The sequence below is a fragment of the Pelobates fuscus genome, chromosome 6 (assembly GCF_036172605.1).
Source record: "Pelobates fuscus isolate aPelFus1 chromosome 6, aPelFus1.pri, whole genome shotgun sequence".
Taxonomy (NCBI): domain Eukaryota; kingdom Metazoa; phylum Chordata; class Amphibia; order Anura; family Pelobatidae; genus Pelobates; species Pelobates fuscus.
The window spans coordinates 232,921,464-232,935,877 of NC_086322.1; the positions used below are offsets into that span (position 1 = coordinate 232,921,464).

A 14,414-nucleotide genomic window follows, 5' to 3' on the forward strand; every position below is an offset into this window, starting at 1 on the left:
AAAACTAGAGTCATTGCTGAAACATGTGCCTATAGACTGGTAAATACAGTGTTGATCACTGCTGACCTAGCTATGCATTGTGGGAATTTTTTTTATTCTGCAAGAGCTGGAGAGTTTTCTCTTGGCTACCCCAGCTGTGTACAACACTCAAAGTGACCTCCCAATTTATTCTTAAAGCGGCACTGGCACACCGAACTTACCTTTCTCCTATGGTTTCCTCTGTTCTTTTCTTTAAAACATACTACTTTCTCTTTTGTATTTTTCCTGCACCTGACCTTCTCTGACACAAGGAGAAGCTTAAGTCTGCTCTATTTCTTGGGTCAAAAAACGTGTTTCACAATACTCACCCTCCACAGGAAATTGAGCTGAGCTCCTCCTTTGGGCAAAGAAGGTCAAGCGTAGGAAAAATACATAAGACAAAGTAGTTCCTGTTTTAAAGAAAACTAGATCGAAAAGTAAAGAAAACAAGAACAAATTGAGATTTTGAAAATAAATCTATATATTAATTTTTCGATATATATGCCCATCAAAAATGGTCAAATATAAAATCATTGTATTGTTTGTGTTGGCTTCGCTTAATTGGTCACCTTTCTAAATACCTTTGCTGATCATTGCCATGTTTTTATCTGAAGATGGTGAACTCAGAAGTGAGCTTTGTAGGAGTTTTGACTTTAGCTTTAAGGGGTCAAGGCAGAGTTTATTAGGAGGGTCTGGACTGCACCAGGTGATATCAGAAGGGATGTCCTTCCATGCATCGCTAGCAGAGGATGTGGGGCTCCTAAACCCCAAATCTCTCTGGCCCCCACCACTAGCCTGAAGCCCACAATCTCTAGTTTTGTATTGCTCTCCCTGCCCTGTCTGGTCTGTGAGTTGCCAAGACTCATGGAGCAGACAGAACAGGGAGGCACTGCATTCCCAAGCAGTTGTCGCTTCCTTTTCCCTCCCAACTAGTTTCAGTATCTGAGCTGTATCTTTTTTTTTTATAGTAAGTGTGTGTGTCTGTTTGTTTGTGCGTGTCTGTATGAGTGGATGTCTGTCTGTTCATGTATGTCTGTGTGTGAAGCTGTGTTTGCTTGATTGCACCTGTGTGCATCTGTCAGCAGCATAACTATGGGGCAGTGAAAGGTGACACCATGCGTTACTGCATCAGGTGAGACCAACCCTTGTGACACCACTGGGCCAAGGCTCTGTTCTATGGGAGGTCCTGTCCTGATTAAAAGATAATCATGGAACCACCAATAATGGAAAAGATAGAATTCACCGGATATATTGGTTCAAAGCTGATTTTGAAAAACAATTCTGGCAAAATTCTGAAAATCACTTTAAATTCAGTTTGAGAACCTGACAATTTACACGTTGGCAAATAACTCTCAGTGGTATTTGAAGAGAATATATTTTCCAAAGCTCCAGACCTGTGCTTGTTCAATGAACATTTCCATGAAATGCATGCAGAAACAGTGAGCATTTTTGCAAAGTACAAACCTGTCTACTTTTAGACTGAGAGGAACACTTAATTTACATGGAAAGAGGATGGGTACTGGTCCTTAAGGGGTTAAGGTGGTCTGGATACATATTCCCAGGTCCTCTAACCCTGCAAAGGTAATTATTGCAGTTTTTAAGAAACTGCAATAATTACCTTTGTGGGTTAACACCACCTCTAGGTCTGTCTATCAGATAGTCATTAGAGTGACTTCCAGGTCGTTAGGCGACTTTTAGTGGCATGATGCTGGACATCCTCACGCTATGCATGATGACATCCAGCGTCACCCGAAACCCCAAACAGTGTATAATTGCGCATTAGGTCTCTCCAGCTGGCTGATGTCAGAGCGGAGGCAGAGCCCCAGCCAGCGCTGAGGGACATCAGCGCTAGACTCAGGTAAGTGACAGAAAGGGGCACTATAGTGTCAGGAAAACAACTACTTTGTTTTCCGGGCACTATAGTTTCCCTTTAAATTCAAAGATGTAGAGGAGGATGTGATGTCCAATAAGATCCACTGTTGCTCGGAGTCAGGACACAAAGTGGAAATCCATGGTCTGAACAAGTGAGATCATGGTCTGATACGTAGAGATTGTTTACTCTTTCTTATTTTACAGTGTGTTCAAGTAGAGATTGTAGCCATATTAGTCCAGTGATGTAGATGTAAAACACAGATAAAATTCGTATCTTGTAATACCTTTTTTATTGGACTAACAGAATTTTTTTAATGAAAAAAGCTCCCGAAAGCTTGTCATTAAAAAATTCTGTTAGTCCAATAAAAAAAGGTATTACAAGATACGAATTTTATCTGGTTTTTACATCTATTTTAAAGAGATAGGCTCCAAGAATCTAGGATACATAGAAATATATCAAGTACTCAGGACCAACCTCTCTATCCTGCAAACGTCATGGCTAAACAAGAACAGGAATCAACTCTTCATACTAGTCTATCCACTAAACCCAGATTTATTGCTATATATTGGAGTAAACATTTAAAGCAACTTAGCAGGACTATGACATAACAAAGTAGAGAATTAGTTGCTTAGTTATGTAAAACCACTATTAACTCCATCATATCAATATCATGTCAACACCGTAACAAATCCAGCAATGAAGAGGTCTGACCAAGTTAATATGTTCTGTAGATATAGCACTGTGGTGCACAATATAATAGAGTATTTAAAGGAACACTTTAATCACCATGAAAAGTACAGCCTGTATAGTGGTTATGATGGCATAAGTATCAAGGTGCATTAGTGACATGTGGCTGAGAATGTCAGCTGAGCACTCGCAACCAATAAGCACGGGCCTGGATCAGCCATTCTTAGCTCTATTGAGCCATCCAACTTCTTTTGAAGGAGAAGACCTGATAAGATGGTGGTGCCAAGGTAAGTTGTGAGTATGGTGTTTGGAATGTTCCTTCTAACAGGAAGGATACATTTAAATAATTCTTTAATAGTTGGAGTACTGAATCCAAAGGTGGTGTGGACAAATTATATATAGGGTTTTTTTTTGTAATCATCAAGTTGTTGTAAACTTAAAATGGATTGTAAAATGAAGGCCCTAATAGCTTTGATTTGGAAAAAAGGTTCAGTCAAGTATTTCTATAAATTTTAACACACTCAGTTACTACATGCCCACCTCAGTTTTGGAAGCTGGTTGAGACAGGCGTTTAGTAAGTCAGTTGGAATATCTCAGTCACTGGTTCACTTCATTCATCCCCTTATATCATCAATAAAATTTGTCTCATTAAGTTGGGCAATAATAACATTTGACCCAATTATGTACTTTAACACCGGCAACATGCTTAATATATAATTCCTGGTTAAATAGTTTGATCTTATTAGGACTTTGGTAATTAAACCCTTTAATAATTTGGAGTAACAGTTGAGCTTCATGAGTCACTTTTGTAAATATCCCCACCTATAATATTTAGCTTTTCATCTTATGATAATGAAGTAGGAAGTTAATTAGGAGGTGGTGGGGTTTTAGTGAAGGAGGCCATAAACAATGGAGTGTTATGGAAAGGTAGAGTCTAGGCTTAAAAAAAAAATATTATATATATATATATATACACACACACACACACAGTGCATGGAGAGTAGATATCTATAGAAGAATTTAATTTAATTTGAAAAATCAAATAGCAAAAAAAGAAATCACACTACCATGCAGTTTAAATGATTTAAAGATTATATTTACGTAATTAAATGCTAGAGTTCAAAAGTTCAAGGGTAAAACTATCACACATGAAGATAAAACACATTTTCTCTATTATTATTTTTTAAACAAATCAAATAATCATAATACACTACATGTGATTAATTACTGGCCATATTCCAGTCCATATCCTCCTCTGGACTGTTTCTAATAAATTACATAAATTTAACAGAGGTACCACTATAATGCAAGATATTAGCCCCCTAAAAAACTGGTCTTTGGAACAAGAATGGGTGATTTAATTACTAACAAGTATAACAATACGCTGTTACATGTGTGTATAATGCCTTTACTATTTAATAGGGAAATACAGTACGTTTGCATGTCTGAATGGCAGCAAAGATATATATTACACATACATATACACACATAGTGGGATTCAGGACTTGTTATTCAGCATTGGGTCTGGGAGAATTTAAGAGGTTAAGACAGCACCCAACATGTCCCCTGGGTGCAGCCCGTGCCTTTTTGGGTGTGGAACTTTTCTCTGCCCAAGTTCGTCCACACCCAGTTTTATAGGAACTTTCCCCCATAACATTGTAAGACTCAATGCAGTTTGTAGGGATGGGCTGCCCCCCCACCCATTGATTAATAATGATGATCATAAGGTAAAGGGGTTAACAATGAATCGCCCTCTAGTGAAAATCATGCGAAGGAAATCCAGAAGCATGCTCAGGAAAATAAAGGTGACACAACACACCACAGAAACACAAACACTAGTGGCAGTTCATTCAACTCCATAATATGAACTTTATGTGTCCTGAAATATCACAATCTGTTCTCTTCTCAAGGGACTGGTAATGCACAAGAGCATGACAAATGCTAAGCCATTAACATATCTTTAAAAGCCCCCCTGCACTCCCTTAAAGCTGCATTTCCCCAATTAGTATTTTCCTTCTTACAAAATTAAATCCTGGATATATACTGTATCAATGTCCATTCTACTGCTTTAATAATTTGCACTGTTCACTGCTCACTGATTCTGCCATGCCTTCCCTGGGTAACATCACTTCCAGATCTAAACAAGTATTGCTTCAGCATTTTCTCTCTGACCATGGGACCACACACTGTCACCTCTTAGACATTACCACATGGAGTGCTTGCTTTGCTGAACTCAGTCTAGGTGTCTATGTCAAGTCCATGTAATTAATTACGCTTCCACTGCTTGGCCTACTCATATCCCATAGGAGGTAGATGGGACTGTTAGAGCTGGTTATCTATGCTATCTACAAAATAAATTAAGGCATTACAGAATCCCTCTTTTGTGTTCCCATTTAGGAGGTGAGAGTGGAGCTCATGCATGCAAGTGCTCCCTAAACTAAACTTCTATTTTGTTGGTTTTGTTTTTTTCCCCAGGGCGCTATCAGTTTGTTTGACTTCTACTGCCCTCCTCTGAATCACTCTTGGTCTTGCCAGAGGCATCATTTGCACCCCGGTTCTCACTTTCATGGGTTTTCAAATGCTTGGTGAGGTGATCATTGCGCATAAAAACACGGCTGCAGGAAGGGCAAGGGTACTTTTTTGCCCCTGTGTGGGTTTGTAGGTGTCTCTGGAGCTCATCACTTCGAGTAAATCTTTTTCCACAGAACAACCAGTTGCAGACAAAAGGTCGATCTCCACTGTGCCAACGTAGGTGGGCCTTCAGATGGGAGGTCTTGGCATATGCCTTTCCACATCCTGGTATATGGCAGTTGTGCAGATTTTTGCGTTTGGTTCCCTCACCACTGGTACTACCATGTTCTGCTTCTTGGCAATTAGGACAGCGGCAGGCAGTTTGGGCTGAACTACGTGGCATTGCACGCCGGCTTCCTTTAGGACGTGAGGGCCCTTCTGACCCTTGGTCAGAAGAGTGAGATTCCATAGTAGGGTCCAAACCTCCCATGAGATGAGAGGCAGGAGGAAGCATATGTGTAGAGGGAACACAGAGCTCTGTGCCATATCCTCCTAGAGGTGTCTGGTGTGGTGGAGGGCTGGAGAAGCCACCAGCACCAGGTTGCATATCTACCCAGTTGGGACCAGCATGAAGATCCCACCATGGAGGAACTCCACTCTCTTCAACTGAGCCACCTGGAACTGGAGGCCTGATCCATGTTTCATATGGATGAGACATCTCGAGGGCTGGATGCAGGAATTTTGATAATGAATTGCTGTCTACAGCTTCTCGACCTGAAAATGTCTGGAAGGGGACCTTCACAGAGGACAAAGATGTATAACGTTCAGCAGGAGGATAAGAGGACTCCCCAATATCGTCCTGTTGAAGGGAGACTCCCGGATCAGAGTCTGGAGAAACTGGGTATGGCTTCAAGGATAGTTCAGAGGTGGAAGGAGAGCCAGGAGCCTCTGACGGTTGGTTACCCAGAGAACTACATACAGCAGTCAGCATTGCAGAAAAGGAAGTGCCAGGCAAGAGTTATCTGTGAAGGAATAATAAGAACACAGTAAGATACAGTCATATACAGCTAAAATATGGCAGAGACCACCATAGTAAGTATCAATTATTTTAGAGCAAGCAACCTTGACTTCCTAATAGTTGGACTACATCAAGACTCTCTGCCAGCAAACAGTTTGCAGAGATTTTAGAGTAGTACATTAACAGCTGGTAGACTAGCTTGGACACAACATTATAATATAGCTATTGTCAGTGAGTCTCCCCATCCCCCCCTCTCCAGTGACTTTTACCTGGGACCCTAGCCTTACTGGTTGCAAAATGTTAGATTAGCCTCCCACGTCTCCCACCATGATTAGATGTTTTTAAGATACACAGAGGAAATGTAAATATAGTCTATCTTTCATCCTAAGTATCCCAGGAGCCGACATCTGTAATAAAGGCCTAAAGAATATAAATTATAGTAATTACTGTCTAAGCTTTAACAAGAGAGGAGGTGGAGAGTGACCCCAAAGATATTAGGGTCAGAAAGTCTGGGGGAACAGTGATTTAACCTGCTCACTGCCATAATTAAATGTTAGTCTACAAAAAGATATATATATATATATATATATATATACACACACACGACCTGGCACCAGCAGCACCCCATTTATGCATGTTCAGGGAGAGTGCAGCCTTCTGTTTTCATACACATATATACACACACAAATACGTGTGTGTGTGTTACTTTATTAAACCTACATTATCACAATCTAATTTGGAACCCAGATGAACAGTGCTTTAAATGATAAGCACATATTGATGTCGGAATCAATTACAATCGAGGAGGGTGCAGACTTACTTACTGAGAAAGTGTACATGTACAAATTGTACACCAGCTGGAAGGCGCATTGTAAGTGGCATTCTTTGCCAGTGGAGCATTGCAGTATTTTGTGCTTGTGTGCACAAAAGTGGTAATTTCTTACTTTATAGAAAGGTAACTAGAATTTTTGTAAATGAAAAATGAGCACACTATGCAAACTGCCTAACCCTTTAAACATTTAAAAATAGCCTATTTCTTAGAAACAACCCAGATTTCAGGAAGAAGGTCAATTCTTTTTTTTATAAAAAACTAAAAAACAAAAGTATCTTTAAACCTGATCTAAAATCTCAGACACCTTTGCCTGACAACCCTTTATTTCTAGGTTTCACATGTATTTTAAGCAGCACAGATACACTCCAAAATGTATTCTGCAGAACTATTAGAAGTCACATTCTATGTTTCTATGTTTCTATGTTTCTATTTATAATTATCTAGGTAGCCACACCCGCAAAATGTTCTAAAATGCAGATTTTCACAGTGCTTGACGTCATGTTGTCAGCGCGCCCATACCGCATCATAAAAGGGGGCAGAGTCACAGTGTCCAGGCATTTGGAACGCTAGAGGTGGAAGAATAACCGTTAGGGAGTCCACAAACCTGCAGGCTGTGTTCCAGTAAACAAGAGACTCTGTACAAAAACCTTTGTAATAAGGACTCTCTCATATGCAACATGAGTGTTCTTTCTTAACCTACAATAAGCTATTTCTAAACATTGTGTTCATGATTAAAATAGAAGACCTCGAAAAAATGTAATTATTATCTAAATATTCAATCCAATTACTGGCCACAGGGTATCTACATGAAAGTTACATGCCTCATCCAACATCTTCTGTTTTACTGTAATTGGTCCAAAGAGCAAACAAATGTAACAAATTTCTACTTAACCAACTTGTGTTCAAAACTTAAAATTGGATGCTAGAGTGATATATCTATTTTACATCAGCACAACGTTATGATTTAGTGGAATTTCACTTAAAATTTCAATTGAGAATTAAATCAGTGGACTGAAGTTCACTCATGGGGAGCATCTGCTTGATGAATCTGAAAGCCTCACTTGTATCTGGAACAAAGCACAACTTAATGTTACAAAAGAATCCTCAGGTAAACAAACAATTGGCACCAGTTCTTAATTCATTCGTATAAACATGTTATGTGGCTAGATATGGCCCTCTCATTTGGACTTCATTTAGACTATTTAACTATCATCTAAATTCTAAACTGTAAAAATGGTGCGGAGTTCAGAAACAAGTCATAAAACGCATAGGGCAATTACAGTTACTGATTAAAAGCAACACTCTGTAAATTGAATTGGGTCTTTTCTTTCTGCATTCTGATTACTATAGCCATCATGTGACATGTTAAAAGATCTAAACAGTCCAATACTCTATTCCAGATATAGCTGGAAGCTATACAGACATCGATAACAGTTTGTATATATATATACTCTTTTTGTCTCATCTATGGTAAAATTGCTCCACTCACTATCACATATCATTTTCTCTTTTTGGTGGAGTTTGGGATTACACCAGAGTGTGAAGCAATTTTGGTAAATTTAGCACCCAGATTTTACTTGTTCACAATGTTTGGCATATGTTTAATGTGTAACATTCTTGTTAAGTGTTGCTACTCCTGTGTCTGTCTCCCTCCAAGTCAACGGTGCTACCATCAGCTCCCCCACGCAGGCTCGCTGCCTAGGTGTTCTCTTTGACTCAGACCTCTCCTTCAAGCCTCATGTTCAGTCTATCGCCAAATCCTGTCATTTCCATCTCAAAAACATTGCGCACATCCGCCCCTACTAAACGCCAGATGCGACTAAGGTGTTGGTCCATTCCACTGTCCTTTCTTGCCTTGACTACTGTAATCCGCTTCTCAGTGGTCTTACGTGCTCCCAACTTGCACTGTTACAGTCCATAATGAATGCGGCAGCGAGGCTCATCTTCCTGTCCGCCCGCACCTCCCATGCCTCACCCTTCTGTCAGTCCCTACATTGGCTTCCTATAAAATATAGAGCTCAATTTAAAATTCTGGTTCTTGCGTTCAAATCGCTACATAATGTTGCTCCCACCTATCTATCCTCCCTTATACACAAGTATGTCCCGTCTAGGCCCTTACGATATGCTGAAGACTTACGTCTATCTTCTGTCCGTACTCCCACCTCTGATGCTCGCCTTCAAGATTTCTCGAGGGCTGCACCATTCCTGTGGAACTCGCTTCCCTCCTCCGTTACATGCTCACCCAGTCTCCACTCCTTCAAAAAATCTTTAAAAACACACTTCTTCATAAAAGCGTATCAATTAAACTGTTAATAGCTCCCAACTGATTCCTCTTCTGCAACTGTCATTAGTCTAATAATATCCTTACCTTTTTGTGTCGTTTTACCCCACTCCCTCTAGCATGTAAGCTCATTGAGCAGGGCCCTCAACCACTCTGTTCCTGTGTGTCCAACTTGTCTGGTTACAACTACATGTCTGTTCGTCCACCCATTGTAAAGCGCTGCGGAATTTGATGGCGCTATATAAATAACATAATAATAATAATTCTTAGACTGATGTATTGTTTAGGCATCCTAAGATGGTTCTGAATGAAAACCGTGAATAATCTCCTATTCTACTTGGTAAAATAAAGAAAATATTAAGACGTAGATGGTAAGTGGCACTGTCATATCCACGGTTTTAGCACAACTTTGTAGCTAAGAAAAAGTTAGCTATGGGTTTATGTATTAAACAAAAAAATAATCAAAATCTGTTCTTTACATTTTATGCCCGGCTGTATATACCATCCAAAGTAATTTAACCCCTACGTTGCAATGGATGTATAAAGTGCTTTTGATGGAATTCCTGAGAGCACAAGCACCCAAATAGCATTTCTCTGCAAATGTCCAAGCTGTGTCTCTGGCACAACATGAGGAAGTTGCCTGGATAGGTATTGAAGCGCCCCAGTATGCACTTCAATACAATTTACTGGGAAGGAATAGAGACTGGTCATTTGCAGACTACTTTTATAAAAAGACACATCTTATGAAAATCTTCCTTACATTTGGATTTTTCATATCTGCTAATCTTCTATCTGCACATCCTGACTGCAAGTGAGGTTTGCGCTGTACCAGGACAGATGAAAAAGGTAAGTGCTCTAAACATTATAAGTTGGTAGTCGTTGCACCTAATATAGAATTCAAGTCATTTAAAATATTATTTTGTTATTTTGTACTACGGAGTTAGACAAGTTATTCAATATTTGCTGGAGTTATGAATATGAACACCTGAGTTTAGGTTTTATTTAGATGAAATCAAGGAGTTATAGCATGAATAATGTTTGTATTGTGTGCATCACTTTTCCTCTGCTAAACTGTGAATTGTAGAGTAGAGCACATTTTTTTACATTAAAATAGCCAAATTGTATAAACATTTTCAAAGTTACTTTTTAATCTTCATTACTTTGCCTGGACATTTTCTCTACTATTTACATAGAATTTAGATGTTAATCTTTAACCAGGGCTTAAAAAAATGTTTTATTTCATTCAATATGTGTGGATGATGAAATACCTCAAAAGGAAGATTTCTTAGAACTCGGAATTAAAAAAAATCTGGCAGTAAATGGAGGCAAGAATATATGTTAACCAGTGGTGTACCTAGGGTATGGAGCTCTAGCTCTGATTGAGCCTCCCTCAGAGATCAAAAGATCTCCCCGTGCTGCCCTTTATATAGGACTCTCTGGTATTCCATGGTTCAGCCGTACTCCCTCGAGGGTCTGGCTCACCCCCCAAAAGCTGTCACTTTCTCACACACATGAAACAGTCTGACCATAAACACAACACACAAAAACCACTAGCAACTCCCATTAAAAAAAAACAAAAAAACAGTGTAAGCAACTACCCCGCACACATACGCTCCGAGACACAGACATAAACATAAACACACATTCAGACACAAGAATGATCTGGCACATACACAGTGCAAGAGTCACAGACACACTCGGAATGGATGCAGGCTGTGATGGCTTCCATCTACTTAAAATTACCCCCATCTCACTTTGAATGCCCCTACACATCCTGTTACTCATGCCCATACTGGCAAGGTTCTTACAAGTCATGAGAGTCAGAGTGAGCTTCTGACCTATCTGTACACAGATTATGACCAGGGCATCAGGAAGCAAGGTACAAGGCACATGGCATAGAATGGCCTATATATATATATATATGTATATATACGTATAAAACCCTTTGTTAACATGTTTCATTGTGGTTTAGTTGTTATAGATTTCCATGTGTTGATTTATTAATTAACTGCTCTACTAGGAAGTGTTCTAACTGAAAGCAAAAACTCCTTTCTGACTTCCTTTGTGGCTGTGAAGAAACTGTTGCCTTATACATAAATTACATATGCAGAGAGATGATTGTAATGTAGCCCCATGTAGCTAGAGCGCAGCTAAGCGGAAAAAGGCCTTGACAGGGGTTAGGAGGCGGGCTTAGGAGGAAGTAAGCAAGGGTTGGATTATGGGTAAGTAGGATGGGCTATTTAAATGAGCAGCCATCTTAGGTGAGTCATTCTAACTTTCTACCCGGTTGAGTTTGTGTTCACCTCGGTGTGCGCGGACTTTGCTCGGTTGGATTTTTCTTTGTCTCCTCTGCAGGACCAATGGACGACGTGGAGCGATTGCTGGAGGGGATCAGGTCGGCAGCACGGCATCAGGGTGTGGACTGGCTACGGGCACAGCTCGGCCCTGCCCTGGCGGAGGCGGCGGATCGGGACGGCGATGGCGGGAGACCGGTCAGGGCCCGGAGGCCCCCGAGGAGGCTGAGCCCGGGCACGGGGCCCGGTGAAGTTGTCCCCGGTAGCAGTGGGGTTCCGGTTGCGTCCGGCAGCAGGCCCGGGAGCCGCGTGGTCGAGGCCTTGCCTCCCCGCGTGCGGACGGAGCCTCGGACGAGCACTCGGAGGCAGAAGGATGTCGTGGACGGGGGCGCTGCTGCTGTCGGGTCGGACGTGGCCGGGCGGCCCCCTGGCGTTGCAAGATCCACGGAGGGGAGGTCGGGGCGGGCTTCCCCCCCATCGGAGTGTACCGAGGATGACGAGGCCAGATCCGGGAGACTGCATGGCCGGCCTGGGAGGCAGCAGGCAAGTGCAGGGGGCTCCGGCCGGGGCCCTCTTGGCGGGAAGGTTGTTAAGGGGAGCTCTGCCACGGAGAGAGGCGGGAGTAGGCCAGTGGGGGGTGCCCAGGCCTTAGTCCTAAGGGGGGAGGGTCCCGGGGCCCCTAAGCGTAAGCGTAGATCGAAAGGGGTGAGTTCCAGGGGCAGGGGGGGGGTCTCGAGAGGTGGCCAGGTCGGAAAGCGGGTCCCCCGTAGGGGTAGTGGGTAGGTCCGGGCTGTCGGGGTCTAGTCAGAAGGGGGGTAAGGGTAAAGGGGCGGTAGGGATAGGCGCAGGAAAAGGGGTTACGGAAGCGGTCAGTCGGAGGAATGCAGGAGGTCGGGGATCGGGATCCTCGGTAGTGGTCGGGCGGCGGGGGGGCCCGGATTCTGAGAGTGGTAGCGATAGTCCATCACCCGTTAGGTCGCAGGGGTCCCGGGAGGCGCGGGGGAGGTCGGGTCGGCACTGCTCCCCCTCGGACAGCTCGGCAGGGGAATGTGCGGCAGCCCCTAGGTATGGTCGGCAGGGGCGGCCGGCTAGTAGAGACGGGAGGAGTCGTAGCCCCAGGGGTCCCAGGGTGCCACGTGGTGGTAGAGGTCAGCGGGAGGCTTCGGTACAGAGCAGGCGCTCCCGGGGTCGTGAAGGGAGGGGTATTGATGTCCGTTACACCCTACCCAGGACTTCTTCTCCTTGTCCTAGGTCTCGGAGCCGTTCCGCCTCCTCGCAGGCTGATCACCGGGTGGGCTCCCCGGTCGGCGTGACAGCAGCGGAAGTTCCTCTTCCTGGATGTCGGGCGATCCGCACTGCAGCCCCCGCCGTCCCGGTTTCGGGGGGCTTGGCCGGTGAGTCCAGTGGGTCATTACACTCTAACGCATTAATTACCACACTTCAGGCACTACTCCACTCATTGGGGGCGGGGGGTGACACTAGCGGCATTGGTCAGGTGTGGGCCCCGGGCGTTGGGGCTACGGGCTCGCGGGTTGGGAACTCCACAGGGCCTAGTTCAGGCGGGGATATGGTGTTGCCGCAGGAGGTAGGGGAGATTGGGAGCGAGAGGGCTGAGTTGTCAGGGGGCATTCCCGACGCGGCTAGACAGCACGCGTATGTGTCGTTTGCGGGCCCGTTGGGGGTCCATTTGAAGCAGGAAGTGAAGGATAAAATATGGAAGGGGGAGTTTTGTGAGATCTTCTCCCTCCTCCCCTTGGAGGACTTTATAGACCTCAAGGAGGAGGATAAGAAGGACGAGAAGAAGGAGGAAGAGGAGAAAAGGAAGCGGTATCGCAAGATTCCGAAATCCTTCGGGAATTGGCTGAGGGCCTTTTGCGTGCTGGCTAGCGTGCTCGGCGAGAAATCGCCGGGGTTATGCTCCTCGCTGTTTTGTTATTTGGATGGCATTTGGGAAGCATATCGGACTTACGGTGGGTTGGCGTGGTGGCGGTACGATGAGCAGTTTAGGCAGCGGCTGGCGGCTAACCCGGGGATGCGGTGGGACCAAATGGACCTGCCGCTCTGGATGAAGTTAATGATGGCGCAAAAGGCGCAGCCCTTTCGGAGCTCGGCCGGCGCTAGGGGGCAGTCCGCCTCGTCGGCCGCCTTACCAAAGGGCTTATGTTGGCTCTATAATGAGGGCCAATGCAAATGGGGGACCGCCTGTCGCTTCAAGCACGAGTGCTCCGGCTGCGGAGGCGCTCATGGGCTCAACCGCTGCTTCAAGAAAGGGAAGTCCGGTGGCGCCGGTGCTGCGGCCGCGGCCGGTGGAGGGGGAGCATCCGCTTCCCCTGGGCTTAACCCCAGTGAGGCTAAGCGCGATGGAGCCGTGGCTAAGCCGCTACGTTAACAGGGCGGATGCCGCTGTTCTCCGGGCGGGTTTTGAGAAGGGGTTTTTCATTCCGTTTCAGGAGCGGGAGGGGGGATCGGGAAGGCTGCGCAACCTGAAGTCTGTGGCTGACTTCCCGGACGTGGTTAGGGAGAAGCTGGGCAAGGAAGTCGGGCTCGGCCGCATGGCGGGCCCGTTCACAGTGCCTCCACTGGGAGGCCTGCGGATTTCCCCACTCGGGGTGGTTCCCAAAAAGGAGCCGGGTAAATTTAGGCTCATTCATCATCTCTCGTACCCGAAGGGTGAGTCGGTGAATGACGGTATTCATAAGGACTTGTGCTCGGTGTCTTATGCGTCTTTCGACCGGGCGGTCGATTTGGTCCGGCGGGCCGGGCGTGGGGCTCTGATGGCGAAGGTGGATATTGAGGCCGCGTTTCGACTGCTGCCGGTCCACCGGGACTGTCATCACCTGCTGGGGTGTTTCTTCGAAGGGGACTACTTCGTGGACTTGTGCCTGCCCATGGGTTGTTCC

The 14,414-nt window shown here is 44.5% G+C and overlaps 1 protein-coding gene across 1 annotated transcript in view; it reads right to left on the minus strand.

Moving 5' to 3' along the window:
- Positions 1–4,673: 4,673 nt before the first annotated feature.
- The window catches only part of SP6 (Sp6 transcription factor), a 36,277-nt gene continuing 26,536 nt past the window's right edge, over positions 4,674–14,414 (minus strand). The window contains exon 2 of the mRNA XM_063425373.1: positions 4,674–6,111. Within this exon, the coding sequence (XP_063281443.1) occupies positions 5,061–6,080 (1,020 nt within the window). The 5' untranslated portion in view covers positions 6,081–6,111 and the 3' untranslated portion in view covers positions 4,674–5,060. The remainder of the gene's footprint in view (positions 6,112–14,414) is intronic.